A 19989-nucleotide genomic window follows, 5' to 3' on the forward strand; every position below is an offset into this window, starting at 1 on the left:
GTAAACAAGAGTAGTCTGTTGCGAGGTTCTAAACCCTGCACCCTGTTGTTTTCCAATCCATGAAGCAAGCACACAACACATATTTGATGTGCTCTGTTGCGATAACCTATTAATTTTCTCTGGCTCAGGTTAAAGTTAATACTTTGTTGATGGACAGCGCAGCTAAGTCTGCACCCAGGGCTTGACCTGGTATAATCCCAGTCAAAACCATCAGATTAAAACTCCACAGCAGCTTCTGTCTGCACACCCCTGCAGGGGATGAGCCCCAAAGATGCTCTGACCTTGATTAACTGTCTGTTAGCGCGGATGTTCAAATCTGGCCCTCTGTCTGCCAGCGCAAATGATTTAAATGCATTACTTTTGACCGTGCCTATCAGTGTAATGCCTTCAATACTGTACCTAAGCCCTCTCACGCGCTACATGACCTTACATGGCTGTCAATTGTGTCATTTGGGCTCAAAACATCATGGCTGACAGATTATAGTCCTGAACATACTGCACTGATAGCCCAAACCTGGTTAGTATGGTAGTTGGCTCTGTTTATACTGCATGAGGAGTCCTCACTCTGTTAAGGGACAATATGAAACACATTTACTCAGGTACTTAGTTTTGATATATTTCAAATCTACTATTTACACTCTTCTACATTTCAGAAGGAAACACTGCACTTGTTTTACTCAACCTCATTTATTTCAACTAACGTTACTATGCATATCAAGTCTGTATGTACAAATCATTTGATCGTCTTGTAAAATATGTTCTATATTCGCCCCAAATATATATCTAGCCATGCCCAGTAAGTACAACATTAGTTGAGTTTGCTGAAGTCTCTGAGATTTATTATTCCACAAACATACAATGAAGGTTACTGTTATTTTGTTTGTAAGCCAAAGAATAACATTTACCATTGCGTAAGTGAGAAACATGTTGTGATAATGTTATGGTATATTTTTACCAGTGCTGTGTTTTTGCAAGAATCTGGCAAAACAATCCATATCATAGTACAGGAGTTACTTTTCAATTTGTCGCAATATATTGTTATAATGTTAGCAAGCCAATACATATTGAGTTTTTTTTTTTTATAAAACTTTAGGGAAAGTGTCACCACTGTTTGCATAACATCTGAGTAAAAAAAATAGTGAACTTTGAAAAAAACAAAGCAATTTTTAATGCAATCACAACACTGGGATGTGAATCTGATTTTACACCATCAAATAAACAGCCAACATCATAGTACTACTAATAGTGCAATCTGAGCCTCTGTCCGCCAGGAATCTTTGCATGTAAAATATTAAACTTTCTTTTTTGTATTGCTATTTCTCCTAAAGTAAAAGTTTGATTACCAAATCCACAAGTAAGCAATGCTAGACTATTGATTGCCTTTCTGTTGTGTTCTTTTCTTCATCGCTAGCTGGATCATCGCCCTCTTCCTTCACGCTGCCTAAAGCCAACACTCTCAGTACTTCCATCCCCACCAACTCCTACTACCCAGGTAAACACACACTGTATTTCCTCACACTAATCCTTCTAGGTCAACAGAGCAGTGTTTACTATTGCAGCAGTGATGTAGAGTGAATGCAGCGGGTGTGATATGTAGAAGTCACGAAACCTGCAGAAGTGTTGGGATAAATTAATAAGAGACAACATTTCCAAACCAGTAATAATTAGTTTTATGTTCTTGGTAAGACTTATTTTTATGTAAATGACATACTAATAAAGTAATGGGTGGTAGGAATGAATTTAAGTGCTTTAAAAATTAGAACACAATTTCACAAATGAGAAGGTAGGTAAATTGACTTTAGATGGCTTTACACCCTGCTTCATCTGTGGTTGTAACAGAAAGCGTTTATATCACTTTGCCAAGATGGAATTTAACCGTTCAATCACGACTCCAATTTCTCCAAATAATATGCATAATTGTATGTCTTGTATGTAATCAGATCACAGCTCATTGATTAGATGGAGTAGAGGGCAGCTAGATTTATAATCAACTAAACTCAGTATATAATTAGCTTTTCTTGGAAATATGATACATTTCTTGTTATGCTGCTTGGCAAGAAACCAAACTTGTCTGTAATGTTTTGTTATTGTTGTTTTTTTTGTGGATTTATCTTGGCTTCCTTTATTTACTGCAATTCTCTTTCCTCCTCCAACTTCTGCACTTGTTTTGGGGGGTATGAGCAGATCCCTTTGTGCCAACTGCTATCTTAGGTGAGACACATTTTCTTTTCCCATTGCTGTTGATTATTTATTCTTACTTCTACGTTGAAGAGAAATTACATTCATAAGATGGCTGTTTGAAGACTTAACTGTGAGGACAAAAAAAAAAGCACAGATTTTGTTCTTTCCCACATTTTTTGTTTTTGTTGGCTCTTTTACTAAAGATGGCTTCCTCACCTTCATACCTGCCTGCTGCTCCCCTCACTCCCCCCCCCTTACCCCTCCTCTCTTCATCACCCTTCCTACCCTCTTCCTCTCCCTCCTTGTCAAAACGAGGGGCTCTCCTGGGCTGAGGCTGGCTTCACTCCATCCCATCCGCATTGCGTGTCGTGCGTGTGATGTCACATACATGTTTGACCTCTCATATGCATGGACAGACATGTGGACTGGATGTGGGGGAGTGTCTAAGGGGGCCAGTGGGGAGGTGGGGGGAGGGTCGGGGGGGGGGGGCAGGGCAGTTTGCCCCAGCGCCAATGCTACAGTGTGGTGAAACCATAGCAGCTGCACTGAGACACGACAGAAATTAAACAGTGTGAGAAGGAGACAGAAAACCGCTCTCTCTTGGCCCCCCCCACCCCCTTTACCAAAAATCTCCAAAACGCGATGCGTTCGGTCTGAACATCTAAAGTCTTGCATTAGCTGTGATGCCCTCCCCTTCCCTCCCCTCTCTCCTCACTACGCATTTAACTCCCCTCCCTCCCTCCAAAACAACAACCTTTTCTATTATTCTTTTTAATGTCGCTCCCCATGCCTTTGGCTAACTGCTAGTGACCTACTTGTTTTTGTTTTTGGTTTTGCCCGTGTTTATTCATCCTGTTCAGTGATAAAATAGAATTATAAAAAAAAAAAAAAAAAAGTATTTTGTTCATCCGTTAATTATTACTGGCTTTTGTTGAACATGCACATCAGCCCAAAGTGCAGCATCTTAAACGAGGAGATGCTTTTTTATACCAGAGGAGCACATAATGTAGCTACTAAGTGGGGCACTAGAACTGTAATAATTAAATACTCAAGGCCATGAAGTAAGATGCAATAAGCAACTCTACTCCAGCTCCACCACAAGCACAAGCACCATAACAGCTTATACAAGTACAAAGCTCGCAGTTAGGGCGTTTTTTTTTTTTTTTTTTCCTTCACATGACTGCAACTTAAAGCAGTGTCTTTCATCATCACTGGTATGACAGCTGCTCATGTTAGTTCCACATTTAATGAAGCATGAAACAATTAACATGAAGTTATCGCAGCCAGAAAAGGTTACATACTTTCAGTTGTGACACACTCAGTCAGAGCATTGTCTCATCAGTTGAGGTTAATGATAACTGATTAGATCATAGAGGAGAGGTAATCACACTCCTATTTATAAAAAAAAAAAAAAAAAAAAAGATAAATAAATAGATTGGGTATAAATGCAGGTGTCACCACTGGCACATGCAAATATAATTATAGCAATTAGAGACAGAAATCCAAAATGTCAGAATACTCCAAAAAAGTAATGGCATCATTTAAATATGCAAGTCACAGATTTGAAACAATTACAGCTTGTTTTTAAGACGACCAGTATTTCACCATTAATTTCTCCCTTGAAATCCATGACTTCCTTGTTTTTGTTCTTTTACTTTTGTCTTGCACTGTTGAAATTGCCCCATCCATCCACTCAACATCCCCCCTTTGACTAGGCTTTCTACCTAGGCAGTTTGGACTGAGAAGGCATGTGATTCTTGCCTCATAGCTTAGCTCTAAAACACTACTGTAACAGGTTCTCATGCTGTATTGTTGCTTATCCCCTCTCTCCTCTCTCTTCTCCTCTCTTTCTCTTTACAAACGTAACCTCTTATTTATCTGCTATCTAAAAAGTGCCCATTAATGGTAAGTTTTCCCAAGTGGGCCCTGGGTTTTGGGGGAAGGAGGTGGTGTTTACTCAGAAAGCAAGCCGAAAGTGAGAGGCTGCTTCTGACATGGACATTACGACATTTTATTGCATGACCAGTGGACATGTTAGCATCAAACCACCCTCCGCACTGTGCCACCAAAGCCACCATTAGCCTAGCATGGTCAAAGTACATACAGTGCCCCATGGCAGCATCACCCCATGCATTCTCCTCCCATCTCCGCTTCCCTCTTGTTTATAATTTTTTATTTTTAGGTTTGACTTTTCCGTTTTCATTTTTCGGGGGGGACAAACGGGTGGCAGGGGTTTCGAAATCCTCGCTGTGTCTGTGTGATGCTTCTGACGGTGTCTGCTGCAAACATGCTCACTGTGGCCCACCGCACACCCCCCTCACATCCTCCTCCATGTTTCTGGACACCCTCCATCGTCCGCTGGCTCCCCAAAGCATCTGTGCCTCATGTCTGCCACTGACTGGATTACAGTATGAAAGAGCTGGAATGGACTCTCACTCTCAATCTGAGCCGAGCCCAAACCAGCATACTGTACTGCCAGTAAAAAAAAAGAAAAAAAAAAAGAAGCAAACTTGTTGTTTTACAGCTCTTCATGTGGATTTTTACAACTTCTCCATACTGTTTTTTGCAGTTGAGGGCCTGCTGACTCCTTTTATTCTGACAGTAGCCATATTAAATGCTAATAGTGTGAGTGCTATACTTAAAGGGCCTCGTATTTTAATGGCTATAGGCTGTCGTACGGCAGGCCTGTAATATTACATATTTTCCAGCCACACACTGAGACAGATGGACCTGAACTTTCCCACCACATGACTCATCCTATTACTCAATGATGTTGTGTTGTTGTGACCATCCATAACAAACAGATTACTAGTTGAGAGTTGTTTGTCAATCTGGAGGGTGGTGACATAATGCTTAACAGTAAATGAAATAATGTGCCATCTGTTAATGGGAACAGTTCTAACTGAGATCTAAAATGGTAGAAGAGGGACAACACCTAGGCAACCAAACTCAGATTTAAATGCATTTAACTTGTAAAATACCACTGCCATTTACTGCTTCAAGCATTATGTCCCCCGTATGTATCTGATAACAATATACTGATAAATCACCCAAATGCTGGTTCCAACCTCTCTGTCCTGACCTGCTCTGGCCTGTCCCTGTTTTTTTGTGTTCCCACAGATGAGAGCCAGAACATGGGCAGCGACACCAGCAGCCTGGTGCAGTCGCACACACACTCGCTGAGGAAGCGCGAGCCGGTCGACGTGCCGTACCAGACGGGTCAGCTGCACCCGGCGATCCGCGTGGCAGACCTCCTCCAGCACATCACCCAGATGAAGTGCTCCGAGGGCTACGGCTTCAAGGAGGAGTACGAGGTAGGACGCAACATGGCTATAAAGGTTGCAGACACAAATGAAGCCTGTTGATAGACTTGTAAACTCTCCACGGAGATTCTGGAGTGGAAATGTTTATCAGTCTAATACCAGGCCTCCTCTGTTTCATGGCGTGCAGTCCCATGTGTCTGTCTCTCTCTCTCTTTTTCTGGCTGTCCCTTCTCTCCATTTTGCACCGCACAGCAGAACTGTTTTGTTTCTACCCAGATGCACTTTTATGATAAATTCTTAATGCTCCCCGTCTCTGTGTGTTTACGGTGTGATTCATTTTGTTGTTCATCTGTTCCTTGTTGTTTGCGGCGAGCACTGTTCACTGTGTGCTGCTGTCCCAGTTCCCCTCAGAGACTCAGCTGTAAACCAACTTGAAATGCAACTCCCGCACACCCCTCACACACACACACACACACACACACACACACACACACACACACACACACACACACACACACACGAAAGTGTAAGGAACAGCTAGCTAAGCGTTAGCCATGTCCCCTCCTTCGTTTGAATCAGGTCCGTCCTGCTGCTCTCTTAAGACTGTTGTCACACCACAGCGTTCCTAATCTGACACCAAAACAAAAGATTTTGCCCCAGAAGAGCATCACTCTCATTTCCTCTCATTAGTGCGGGAGGCTGGCAGGGCTTGGCGGCACTCCAGCCCTCCTCGCCATCCCTCAGCACCACACCAGCCGGCCTCATCTCACCCCGATGCCATGCTGTAACAGACTGGCTTCAAGCTATACTTTTAAAATCCGTCTTTTGAAATATCTCATCTGTATCACTCGAGTCTTTTCTATCTGACATCACACTGGACCTTTCCACTGATAGTGTTTCCCCCTTTTTTTATTCTTTCATCTTCTGTTTTTCTTTATCGCCTCCTCCCGTCCTCACCTTCCCTTTTTTTTTTTACTTGCATCGTATCTTTTTCTTCACCCAGTGAATGTATTCCCTTTACCTCTCTTTTGCTTCATCTCTGTTTTCGGTAATTTACTTATTTACTACTCCCACGTTCTTTCCTTGCTTTCCTCTCCCTCACGTCATCTCGCTCCCTGCTTAGTTCTTACTATGTGCTGGCCAGATTTATCAGTAATTAACTCCCCACTTCCCCCTCATGACTGCAGAATTAAATAATGCAGCCTCCCATTGCTACCTGCAGCATCAGATCATTGAAGGGCTGGAGTGCTTTGGGCTGCCCTCCGGGCCTTATCCATTATGGATAAAGGTGTTTTGGGTTCACGCGGCCGGTATCCCATGGATGCATAACACTCAATCAAAAAGAGGCATTGCCCCCACCAACGATTGGACCCCATCCCCATACCCCGTCATCACATAGCTGTCCTCAACATTTTGCAAAAAACAGGCCTGTGGGATGCTTAAAGTGTGTAATGGAGCTCATTCTCACTTGGCTAGAGCGATTCATTTGTATGTTGTGTTCCGCTGCTGTCTTCTTCATATCAATCTGTCTTAAGGTTAATGCCCTTTTTAACCGTTTTATTATTGATGATGAGATTGGAGCCCAGTGCACCTCTAAACCTGTTGACTTACACTGTACTATATCTCTCTCTGACCCATGCTTCTTGTTATTCTGTACGTTAACTTTGGATCAGATAAACGAGGTAAGCCAATACTTTTGGTTATTTGTGAGTTTTTTTAAACTTGTAGATGATATCACAAACCTGACAGTTGGATGGTGCTTGTTGTCTATTTTTAAGGCATTACATCATCTCGCATTTATGATCTAGTCTGAAAAGGGCATTTACCAACAGAAGCAATGCAAAGTTACCAAAGCATTTGATAGTCCTCCGATCACAAATTGTGTGAAATTGTTCCTTTTTTTATTTTTGTAATGTCAAGTCTTAACAATGTCACTGTCAAATGTTTTGTCTCTTAGATCCATAAATGCTCCATAACTTAATTATAATATTTCTTAATAAAGCTTTTCAAAAGTATACCACTCCAGAACAATGTAAAATAAGAGCCAGAATATTGCCAGCAAAAATAATCAAATGTAAAATTCAATATTTTGGAAGATAACATAACTCCCACCAGCAATTAGAGACACTGTACTAGTTAATTACAAATGTAGGTGTGGCTCTACAAATCCATTAGTGGGTTTTATTATCACATAGCCAAACCCACCAAATCCCAAAGTTAATTTACAATTTGGACCAAACAGATGATATCACTGGTAATTGGAAAACATTATGAAAAAGGGACACTGCACGTTTCACTCTTTATGTTGTATACTTTGCAAAAGCTTTATAAAGCCATCTTTGATAGAAACCATGACAAAGTATTTGCATGTCCAAATTCTTCTGCACGTTGACGCACATGTTTGAGTTAGCCAACCGCAATCAGAAAAGAGGTTTCATCTGCATTATAAATATGATGTTGCCAATGTATTTCACTTGTTCTCAGCTTGTTTTATGGAAACTCGTTGCATCTAGCTCAATGTGAGAAATCCTACGGGCTCCAACCACAAATGAACACTAGTCAGTTTGAATGAGTCTCCTTTTTCTCACACGGTAAACGATGAATACAGAAGCAACTCCCTAAACAATTCTGCTTCTTTGTGTCACCATCCTTTTTCTATTTTATTATTTGCTTTGCCATCGTGTGCATTGTATGTCAAGTGCTCTGTTGTCGCTGTATACTGTATGCAGGTGTTCCCATAGTGATTGTTTGCAGAGAAAGTATTGTGCTTTTCACTTAATTCAAGTGGTTACGGTCCAAGCAGTGCTGGGACTTGAGTACAGCAGGTAGCCTGTAATTAAAAACATACCAACTTGAATTTGGGCCAATGGGAATAATTTGAGGATGGTGAAAAACTACCAACAGATGCACCGAAATGAAGTACAACACCAACATTTACTACAAAATAGCTTTTACAGGTGGAGCCAGCAGTTTCAATCCCTGTCTGATGAATTTTAGGCTGCCAAGTATTCCCAGTCTGGGTATATAGCCTTTTAATTGAAAGTTTTCATATAATCTCTACCTCATGGGACACTAACTACTTTTCACCATAATTTATATTTTTATGCATTCAGGCTCTAAACAGCCTGTGGAAAGAGACAATAGCGTCTGAGACAGGCAGGGTCACTCGGTTTAAAGGAGAACTATAATAAAGTTGGCAGGTAACACCGTTCGGCTTGAAGATGATTTGTCTTCAGAGACTTGATGTTAGACCCGTATCCTTCAGAGTGACAGAGAGAACGACATTGGCCCATGCACTTATTCAAGACGTACTGCCACAGGAGGTGAGGCCTAAATAATCCATCTCTGAGACATGCCTCCATCTTCACTGGAAGGATGGGACATATTTTTAGCATATTAAAGCTGTTTCTCAGTGAAATCACTAATCCTCCGGACTTAATAAAGGAATGTGTCCTTGTCTGGTATATCTGAAAGGCCTTTATTTGCTAGACAAACGGCCTGCTGCCTGCCGTATAGCACTGAGATGAATGAAACTATCAAATCCCGGAACACTGGTGATTGAAGACAATGCCCCCTTGCTCTCTCAGACTGGCTAGGCGCACTAAAAGAAGCTCTCCAAAACAATCTGTTTAACCTCCGATAAATGCTTCCAAATGTTTACTTTCAGATATTCTGCATTCTAATGTTATTAGCTGACTTTTTTAAAATGTGCATTATCCGACTATTAAACAATAAAATGTTTTCATCCAGGCTAGTCTGCTTGGAGCCAGCCCCCCCCCGCCTGCTGAACAGCGGTGGACTGGCAGTGGAGACGTATTTTCATAATTTGGCTTAATTGTGCCTGGTGTGCCATCAGAATGGAAATCTCCCCAGCGAGAGATGATAAATATTTCATGAGGGTAATCTGAGCGCCGCAGTTTTGATCTGCAGACGATGAGCTGGCTTTATTTTTTTCCCCGGGACGAACTGATTGAGTCCTTCAGAAGAGGCAGGCAGACAGACAGACAGACAGACAGACAGACAGACAGACAGACAGACAGACAGACAGACAGACAGACAGCCGCTGCGGTGGCTCCGCCCGGCAGAGCGGCACAGGGGGAGCGGTTTGAGCGTGACACCCGCCGCTTCTGCCCTAATGGCGCTAGCTGTTTGACACAGCTTCCCAGGATCCACCACCCTCTCAGTGTTTCATGTCTAATAATGATGTGAATATATCTCTCCCCGTGTCTTACTCTCTATTGCCAATGTTCCATTTCCCTTTTTTTTTTTTTTTTTGTGGAGCTGAAAGAGGAAGACTGTGTTCTTTAGCCTGGTTATCATTTAGAGTGCTCACACATGACACCATATTTCATCTCCCCCGTCTCTGTTCTCTGTTTTCTGTCTTTTCAGAGCTTTTTTGAAGGACAGTCTGCGCCATGGGACTCTGCCAAGAAGGATGAGAACCGCATGAAGAACCGATATGGGAATATTATTGCATGTGTGTACAAAGCACCTCCTGAGCGCTCATGAATTTTTGTGTGCCGTTCCCATTCTTCTGGCTGATTTATTGGCCAGGCTTGTGACTCTGGATAACTATAAGCTGCTCAAACAGAGTTTTATTATCAGCCAACGAGAGCAGCTTTGACCTTTCCAATCTACTTTTATATTCATCTACCCGCAGTTTCTTTTCAGTTATGAGAAATAAGCCGTGCAGCATAATAGCACATAACATGCCTCTGCAATGTTTACAGAAATGTTGAATTTGAGTTCACAATTAATTCGTGTCGCTTTCCAAACTTTCATTAATATACGGAAATACAATCACAACAAATTCCATTTCTTTGAATATGGATACAATCTAGAGTCAAGGCTGCATTATTTTTCATTTCATTGGTTTGTATGACCATGAATGCATGTTCTTATTCAAAATATATTTAATCGTGGTTTAGCCTTTTAAAGTGCCTGCATTATGTTCTCACTTAATGTTAACCCATTAAATGACAAGTTTAAGTTTGAGGTACCTAAGGTCAATAACTTCTAAAAAAACTATTTGAATTATATTGTTTTGCTTCTTATTTCATATGATCAAGGTTTTAGACTGACAGCAGCCTCATTGTGTTTGTCATACAGGCTCAGTCACATGACATTAGCCATGTTGCTTTACTACCACTCTGTTTTCATTTGTGCCACAGCATGATGCCAGTCTGGTCACTCCTCAATCACCACTTCCTGTTCGTCTCTTTGTCCCTCTCCCGCTTTTCTTCTCCTGATGCCCTCGTTAATATGATTAATTCAATGCTGGTTTCTTCCTCTCCGCCTCTCTTCCAGATGATCACTCCCGAGTCAGGCTGCAGGCCCTGGAGGGGGAACAGAGCTCCGATTACATTAATGCAAATTACGTTGATGTAAGTACACACACCAGCCAGTGCCACCAACGCAAAGGTCACTGCGCCTTCTCTCGGGGAGAGAGAGGGCGCCGGTGCCGCCGTTGCGGGGGGCCTGAGGGACAAAGCAGCCCCTACTGCCTGCCCATCACATACGCACACACATGCAGACAGAAACAGTCACACACACACACACACACACACACACACACACACATTGCCTTTATATTCAACTTTAGAGGGCTGCTGTTTCACTCTATTCGTTGGATATATTAAGAGGAATGAAGATCAGAGGCTGACAGCGCTGGGAGAGAAAAAAGGCAAACCAGCACACAGGGGATACTGAGGTTATAGTTTTGGACTTTGCTTTGAACAACAGCACGAACACATTTTGAAAACCTAAACTGAGAAGAAAAAGGAGGAGAAACTCCATGGATGATTAATAAGCAAAGTTTAAATGATGGATAAAAGTGAAAAAAGAATACAAGATACAAAAAGAGAGCCCAATATGGTGCCTTTAATGTCACAAATTAAAGTACATATACAGACATTGGCCTTAAATAAGTCCAAACTATCCATGTTGCATCTATAACTACGCTGCTAGATACAATTTTGTCAACTTATATCCATTAAGTGAAATATTCAACAATTTTGCATTCCTAAATGAGGTAATTTGGCTTTGCTTTCCATAACAGACAATATTGCTGTCACAAATAATGACTCTTGTGAACATTTTCTGATTAACTACCTCTATAGTCAAGGTTTGGTTAAGTTTAGTGGATCGTTGTCACGGTTGAAGGAGACTTATGCTAATTTTCAGGTTTATACTTGTAATTTGGGTTTCTACTAGAACATATATTAATGCTTTATACATTTACATGGGCTGTTTCTCCGTGAACTGATCAATTTGATACTTTCACAGTATTAATTTACCACAGCACTTAAACGTGCTTTATGTAGAAAAAAAGACATTAAAATTTCCAGTGTCAGTAAGTATTAGTACACTAACCATCCACATTGATCTCGTCCATAAGATGTTTTGTAGCACAAACACAAGGTCCCCTTACTGCAGCCTTTGCTTTTGCAAGCGGTCATTACTTGACATCTCCATTGTTACATCTGGTCACTTTAAACAAATGAACAAGCAACCAGTGTTGGTGGGGACGGCCTTTAGAAAGGAATTGCAGCCTCGCTCTGCTTCACATCCACATAAGGTGGACGCCTTCTTCTCTGCTGTTAGACACTAAAAAACCTTCACTGCACAGACAGTGAATCAAAGCAGACGCAGAAGCTATCTACAGAGGTTTTGTAATAAGTCTTACCACAGGAGAGTACATGCAGCGCAGCACTTGCATGCACTCGAGTGACTAAGCATACCTTTACTGTAAGTAAAAGTCATTAAAAAGTGGCGTGGGACTTGCCTTTCGTTGAAAACAGATCCAACCCACTTAACTCACACAATACATAACCTCCTGATCTGACCTGATTTGCTGTTGATAGCAGTGTTGAAAGCAGGATGTGACCAATCATAGCAGCTCATTGGCCTTTCTGAGCAGATGCTTCCGCTTCATGCGTAATGGCCTGGTGATGTACCTGACTCTCTAAGTGGTTTTCTGCTCAGGAGAGAACTCTCACTCCGTCTCCCATCTTCTCTTCCCCCGCCCCTCTAATGTGGTAATTTGTAATCTCTTGTTACGCCTTCAAACATAAATTCATAATGCAAGGTGTGCCACGGCAAATGCAGGGGGCTTAAATTATTTACCTTTCCCACTATTCAGTTTATGGCCCATTATGCTGCGAATGGGGCGCTGCGGAGAAGACTCTCACAATAGAGAGGGCCCCATTATAAGATAAGAACACGCATATTAAAGAGGGCTCTGATTGAAAAGGATTTCCACTGCACTGCCAGCTTCATTGAAAAAGTACTTAGTAGAAAATGCAGGCAGATGGGTAATGATGTTTTTGCTCTTCAGAAAGCTTTTTAACCCATCTAGAAGCTTGTCCTGCCCAATAAACCTCTATGTGTAGAACATTTCCTACAGTGTTTGTTATTGTGCTCTATTATACTGTCGATTATTACGAGTCATGTACGAGTAAGCAGAGGCAGTGGGGTACGTTTCTTTTTTTCTGCAGCTGACTGAGTATTTTCATAAGTGTTTCGTATCCAGGAAACATATTGTTATAGCCTTTTGTCTGCAGAGTTGGGTTTGTGTGCACACAGGGCAAACACAGGTTTGCTGGAGTTGTTTACAATTTTATAAAATAATGCAGTGATGAAACATCTTTACCCCTTCATTTACATTGAACATAACAGCAAACTGTTATGTTCAATGTACTGAATGTATCTGCAAATGTTCACCATCAACAAATTGTATTCAGTTTTCACTGCAATAGCTTCTCCTGACAGCTGAAGCATGATCAATATATATGTAAATATAAATATGCCCCACAGCTGGGGTAGGCAGTACATTTTTTGCATCAGCATATTGTATTCCAAGTGGTCTGAGAGAAAACGAGACTTCTGCACCTCCTATTGACTACGTTTTCAGGCTTTATAAAATATAGCCTTTGACGGGAGACTTTGGCCAATCACAGATCTTTTCAGACAGAGGGTGTTCCCATTGGCTATTCTACGAATGCAGATGTGCATGCATGTCCCATCAAAAAGTGGTAGCCTGATTTAACGGAAGAATATCCGACATGAAAGGTTGCTATTCCAGCATTGCCAACAACTCCTTACACTGCAGAGCGACCCAAAAATGTATTGACTTGTCAAAAAGAGAGCGTGAGCATATTCGGCGAAGCTTTTCAAACATGAAGAGAACGTGCTGCTAATAACTTTTAGGAATCAATTAGTATGTAATCCATGTTATAGTGAGCCAGGACAGGTGACCTAGTATGAAAAGCAAAGCAAGACTGCTTATGGAGGTGATGGGGGTGGATTAATGGGTAAAAAAAACCCCAGCATTTTTACCTAGGAAACCACTGTCCCTGTCCTGTGTAAAATTTTAAATTGTACTTAAGTAACGTAACTATACATATTGTTTGTTCTAGGCCTAAAGAGGTAGACAAGTAAAATGAGACAAAAGTAGAAAAAAAAAACACTTTTGTCTGGCAGGTTCGAAACCACTGCTCTACAATACGGCTAATAATGCAGAACCCACCTTTACCCATATAGTTTACATTACATTACATTACAGTCATTTAGCAGACGCTTTTATCCAAAGCGACTTACAATCAGTGTTTTAGTCAGTTTAAGTTTTTATGGTGCATTAGTTGTGCATAACAACACAATTGTAATACATTTCCACAAAGAACTGACACACAATAAATCTGGGGCTTACACTGCCCCTTAGGGTCTAGGGCCTCAGGGCAGATTCTCTTTTTCCCTTCTTAGATACCCAGCTTGCTCTCCCCTATGCCTTCTGCGTAGATGTTAGAAAGATGTTAAAGATGTTACAAATGAGCATAGCAGAGGCAGCATTTACTCTGTTATGTTTTACTAAATTGTATTGGTAAGGGAAAATGTATTTCTTACTGTAGGTGATAGGGCTGGTACCCCATATTTGCAAAAGTGGGTATCTAATGATAAAAAATCATGCCCACAAGCAGAAACATTTTATGCTGCATAGTTTAGACATTCTACAGCCCACTGTTACTGGGAAAAATGAATGTAAATGTAATCATTTTTACGAGCAATGCAGCAAAACACAAAGAGCATAACACATATTTAATTCCCCTTTAGTAATTTACACATCCCTAGAAACAAAGCTTGTTCAATTAATAATTCCAACATGGACAGTTCTGTCTTAATCTCTTTGTGTTGATCATGAAGAAACACTCTTATGTACCTAATGTAACATGCTTCTAAAAAGCTGCAAGTCCAATTATAGTAAGCTCTACTCACCTGACAGTCACTGTCAGGGCCCTTCTTTCTTCCTGTCTCTCCCCCTCTAATCCGACGGCGTACTGGGCCTCCACTTTACTTGACAGAACTTACATGAAAGCACAAACAAATCTCCTCCTCAGTCCGGAGATAAAGAAGTCATTAAAAATGGAGGACAGTTGAATGAGCTGAAAGAGCCCTGTGGATGAGAGAGAGAGTGAGGAAAATATCCTTTGTGTCTTTCTCCCTTCATTGGAGGAGCGTTAATCACAGTCCAAGTTAAATTGAATATGAGTGAGATAAGCAGAGCAGCAGGGTTGGGTGGAGTGGAGGGAGGGAAAACGGGGGGAAAAGACAATCAAGTGGAGGCAGGGAAAGAGCCTTTAAGTCCTAATGTTTTGTTTCCTGCCTCATATCTCTGGAGAGAAGACAAGGATTTTGACAAATAAAACTTGAAGGGATTAGAGTAATCCGTGAGACTGGGGGCCTATTGTGAAGATCAGTGCTGTTAGTTGTATCTTGGGGATTATCAACACTTTGGCTGCTTACTCCAGAGGTGTGCTGCATATAGAATTCATGATGGAGAGTGTTTATGCATCTTGCATCCAGCAGCATCCATCACAGGCTCTCAGTCGTGCATTTACCCCGCTCAGTCAGATATTGAACGAAGAAAGTGAATGGGTGTATAGTAGGAAACAGCTGGCAGCCAGACTGTGCACAGTGTTTCTTTAAAGCATCACACACATTTTTCAAACGATTCCTCCCAAGTCATTTTTTTTGCTACAGAAAAGGGACATATGACGCCGTTAACTGTGATTCCATACCGTATAAATCTCTTCTGATCAGTGGTGTATGTAAAGTGTTTGCCATTTGTGATGAATAAATATACTGAGTTTGCATGCAAAGGTCCACCAGCATTGTCAGTAAACAGAATAAATGTCAAAGACACGGTGTGTTTTCTCAGAGACAGCTTGATTTCTACAAGTAGAAAGAAAGTAAAATGACTCTTCTCCCACTTTTTGTCTGTTTTCAGGGCTACCACAGGCCAAATCACTACATCGCCACTCAAGGTAAGAATAAAAAACTTTCCAAAAAATTGCGAGGCACTCTGGGCTGGAATGAGTGGGCGGTGAGAATTTAAGGCTGTCTTGTTTGTTTGGTGGGGGATGGATGTGTGCAGGTGTTCAGGAATATCTCTCCGAACATCCCCATAGTTGTTTACATACGCTCTTTCAAACTCCTCTTTGATGCTCAGTCAAGTGTGTGTTCGGGGAATCTGGTACTGCTCAGTGCACACACACACACACACACACACACACACACACACACACACACACACACACATGCCGACACACACTTACGGACCTCTGAGCAAGCAGAACAGAACGCTTTCTCTCTCCGTCTCTTCCCTCTTTCCTTCCATCGGTGGTGTGGGAGCCATTAATCAGGCAGTCTGGGGAAAAAGATGAATAAATAAATGGATTAGCTGACATGTACAGGCACATTTTGTCACTGTGTTAATCTGGCCGGCAGATTCGCATGGCGAGGAGCACTTACCGTGACCCCAGAGGTTAAGTCTGATTGATGGTTAATTGTTATGAATTTTGCGTCAAGAGCCTCACTCCCACACAACGGGGCTGCTTGCATGGGGATTTTGCGTACCACTTCGGAGAGAAAAAAAAAATCAGTGTAGGGAAGGAAAAAAAAAAAAAAAAAAAAGGAAGAGGCGTTTTTTGCGAAGAGGCCTTAATGGATTCACAATCTGCTTTGGCGGAGCTGGGAGTTGCATAATTACCTGTTTATTAGTGCATTGCCTCTCTTCCTCAGTGTCTCAATTAAAACAACCCTCTGTTTGCTCTTACTTTGGAAAGAGATGGCATACCAATCAGGCAGCCGCCACTCGGTTTGTGCGTCCGTTGTGCACAGCACCTGCTTTATACTGACCACCGAGTCAAACACTCAAAACTAAGCCGTCTGTTAAGCGGCGACTGTCTCCTGCTGGGCTTCAGTTTACAGAAACGAGCCACTTTAACGGGCAGATTCTCCTCTAAAAGGGTTGCAGCTGGATTATTTTTACTTCTATAATTGTCCTTTAGTCATTAAAAGCATTCCATATGTCATTTAAAAATATGCATATGGAGATCAACGGTCAAAGAAGCCCTCTTTAAGATGAAAGCTTGAGAAGCCAAATGTGTTTCCATTCAAATTAATTACCCCCTGTTTTCTCATTGAGCTTGCATAATAACTGCTCATTTTCCAACAACAGTATCGCAAGCACTGTGTAGAGCCATCCAGTACAAAAACGGGGAGGGGCATATGTATATGAGTGTGTGTGTGTGGAAACATCTGTATTCTCTGGGAGAGCAGGGCCTTTTATAATTCATCATCAGCTCCGGCAGACTGACAGGAAGGAAGGCTCAGTCTGCTGACACTGAGGCAAAGAGCAGCCCAAGATGATAGGAAAGCCAGACACAGACGTGTCTCTCTCAGTCAGACAAACTGCATACTGTAGCACCTGAAAAGAGCACCTGGGCATTGGCACAGTTGCTGAAAATGAGGAAGCAGTATCTCCCCCCCAAGTAAAGTTTTTCAGTGAGTGACACTTCCACTCAAGTCCACTGGGACCAGCGGTGGCTCAGAAAATGATGATAACCCGCAATAGTGCTAGATAAGCTAAAAAATGGTTGTCATAAATTGGTTGTGGGGGAGGTTGAGGATGTGCTTAATATGGCAGACGTGTGGGACAACGTTGTCCCTGTTCTCTTATGCTATAAAGCACAATGACACTCATTAGTTTGGGGTTTATTGATGAGTCCCTTTGCTCTGTCAAGGTGACAACTGCAGGTAGAACAGCTGTCATTCCATAAAAGCCTCATCACCCAAGCTCCACTCCTCATTATGTAGGTCATTCTCTCATCCAGGGCTTTTTTTTTTTTTTTTTTTTTTTGCTGCAGCGATACAGCAACTGACTCTTTAGAAATTCACAGGCGCCAACTGCAGCTCACCTACTTAGCAGATTGCGCGGGTGCATGCGGCTCAGCCCCCCCAGTTCGCCGCCCTGCCTCTGTCCATTTTTATGACCCGCGGATCGTTTAAATACCGATCAGACATGAGCTTCCTCCCGGTCGGGATTGTGAATTACAATGGATCTAGGGTGCAAACAGCTCTGATAAGTCGCCGCTACCTGCTGGTGATGTGAAAAATATTCATAACGCGGGAAAGGGGTTCAATTTCATCAAGCTTTTTTCCCCCCTCTGGTTTTCTCTGCTCCTCCCTACACTCCTTCACGAGCACCGAATGTCACCAGCAGCGCAAAAGTTTTATTATTTACAGGTTAACATCTCATAGCCCTACGGGGGTTGTGGGGGTGGGGAGATAGATAGAGAGAGAGAGAGAGAGAGCAAATCAATGATAAGTGAGTGTACATTATGCCAAAGTCTGCTGCATGTAATATTAATGGGGCAAGAGGGGAACGCAGCACCCGAGTGTTTGTCTGGGAGTGTGTATGCCTGCACGTTGATAGGGAGTTTTGCGGCATACCTGGCTAGGGGGATTTCTGCAGCTGTCACACTCCTCATTTCTGAAGAGGAACAGGCCTAGTCCCAAAACACAGCGTCGGCTGCAGCAACAGCATTAGCGCTCTGACAGCTGGAAGTACTGGTGTTCTTCTTCTGTGAAGTGCCTCCTCCAAACTTCTCCAACTAGGTTCTCAAGAGCGGAGAGCTCTCAGACCAATTTCTCTTCTAACCTGTGGCCAAAACCTTCTTTAAGAATGCAAGCATTCACTCAGTGACTCACTTGTTTGTTTGTTTGTTTGTTTGTTTGAGGCGTCTTTTAAAATCAGTACATCTGTACATCTCCCATGTCAAAGTCACATGCTTTGTTCACCCAGCCATCCGCCATGTTTTCCACCATTAGAGGTGGTTTTGCCATGCCTTCACAACATTATGTCCTGTAACTTTTGCCTTGACAGACAACAGTCATTATTTACATGACCGCAGGAGGTTGCTTGTCAGGAATACGTAGGTTGCTTCAGGAGTTTGAACTAAAGACCAATGTTGTTTTTCAGGCAGCTTTCATGCTTTCTCACCAATTTTCTCTCCACCGTCTATTATCTGTGGCATTTTAACTGATCACTTGCAGCAGAAGACACAACCACTTTTGGATTCCAAACGGATTTAAAATCAAGATTTTTTTTCTCAAGGTAGATAGTGAGTGTTCCTTTTGACTTTAACCAAAATTCTTAAATATCTCCACTACTTTCACATAAAAGCTGTTTGAGATCTGTTTGTTCTTATACACCGATTCATCAAGAGCCGTATTTACGTCCTTATGACTGTCACCAAGTCGAGCGCTGCCCAGCGTCTTCTCCTCACCTATTCCCTGTCTCTTCATCTATATGAAACATAAATTGGCTGGCTGAAGCTTGGCAGGAGCCTCCCATTGGATGATTTACCATATAATGCCAAGTGTTATTGTGTTACTGAAGTCCTACACACCAGCTGTCCTGCTTCTCAGTCTCCCTCTCCCGAACTTCTCAGCAGTGTGTATCCTCCCTCGGGGACAAGTGTAGGAGGCAGCAGAGTGGGTGGCTCAATCCGTTTGGGTGGTTATTGGAGAGACTGGAAGTGACTGGAATTGGAGATTGAGGTCCTGCAGTTACAGTCGCGACGAACCACCTCGTGCGTGGAGGAGGAAATGTGGGAATACAAATGGAAGATATTGAGGAGCTTTGATCCAAATTTCTAGATATCCAATTGGAATGGAAATAAGTCAGCAGAAGTTCAATTCTCAATTTTCGACAAAAATACAGCTATTATACTCTGCGAAATGTTCTTCTTTTCCAAAGGGTAGCAAATGAACAGGGCTGGCAGCGGAGACATGATTGTGGAGATGATGGTTCACTTTGAATCATTTGTCTTTTTTTTTTTTCAGCACAAAGTCTGCTGAATTTCATTGCAGTTTGTGAAAAATTGAAGTGATTTAAACTCTATCACATGAGGTTGTGCCTACAGTCGGAGGAGAGACAGTCAAGAACCCATTTAGGCACCGCAGAGAGCAGATCAAACATGGCTTGATCAATCAAGTCATTAAAATGGTGATGCCACTTTGTCTATGCCCCGAGGGAAAGTAGGTTGTTGCAGAAAATGTAAGCCAATAAGGACACAAACACCACAATAATGGAAAAGGAGGCTAGAGCTGCTGCAACTGGTGTCTAATAGCTTATCCTGTAAGTTATCAGACAATTACATTTATTTATCTATGGGGGAATATTGCTTTAATTTGAGAGTTTGAT

General features: G+C 42.1%; 1 protein-coding gene across 6 annotated transcripts in view; it reads left to right on the forward strand.

Annotated features, from left to right (window-relative positions):
- Window positions 1–19989, forward strand: part of LOC129110611 (receptor-type tyrosine-protein phosphatase mu-like) — a 153169-nt gene that overhangs the window by 109670 nt on the left and 23510 nt on the right. For 4 of the 6 annotated variants that reach the window (XM_054622746.1, XM_054622762.1, XM_054622754.1 and 1 more), the window contains 6 exons: window positions 1412–1492; window positions 2185–2211; window positions 5302–5495; window positions 9834–9921; window positions 10752–10828; window positions 15727–15763. In XM_054622746.1, coding sequence (XP_054478721.1) covers window positions 1412–1492; window positions 2185–2211; window positions 5302–5495; window positions 9834–9921; window positions 10752–10828; window positions 15727–15763 — 504 coding nt within the window. The remainder of the gene's footprint in view (window positions 1–1411; window positions 1493–2184; window positions 2212–5301; window positions 5496–9833; window positions 9922–10751; window positions 10829–15726; window positions 15764–19989) is intronic. The other 2 variants (XM_054622772.1, XM_054622789.1) reach the window with 1 other exon arrangement.

The sequence above is a fragment of the Anoplopoma fimbria genome, chromosome 3 (assembly GCF_027596085.1).
Source record: "Anoplopoma fimbria isolate UVic2021 breed Golden Eagle Sablefish chromosome 3, Afim_UVic_2022, whole genome shotgun sequence".
In the NCBI taxonomy this organism is placed as follows: Eukaryota; Metazoa; Chordata; class Actinopteri; order Perciformes; family Anoplopomatidae; genus Anoplopoma; species Anoplopoma fimbria.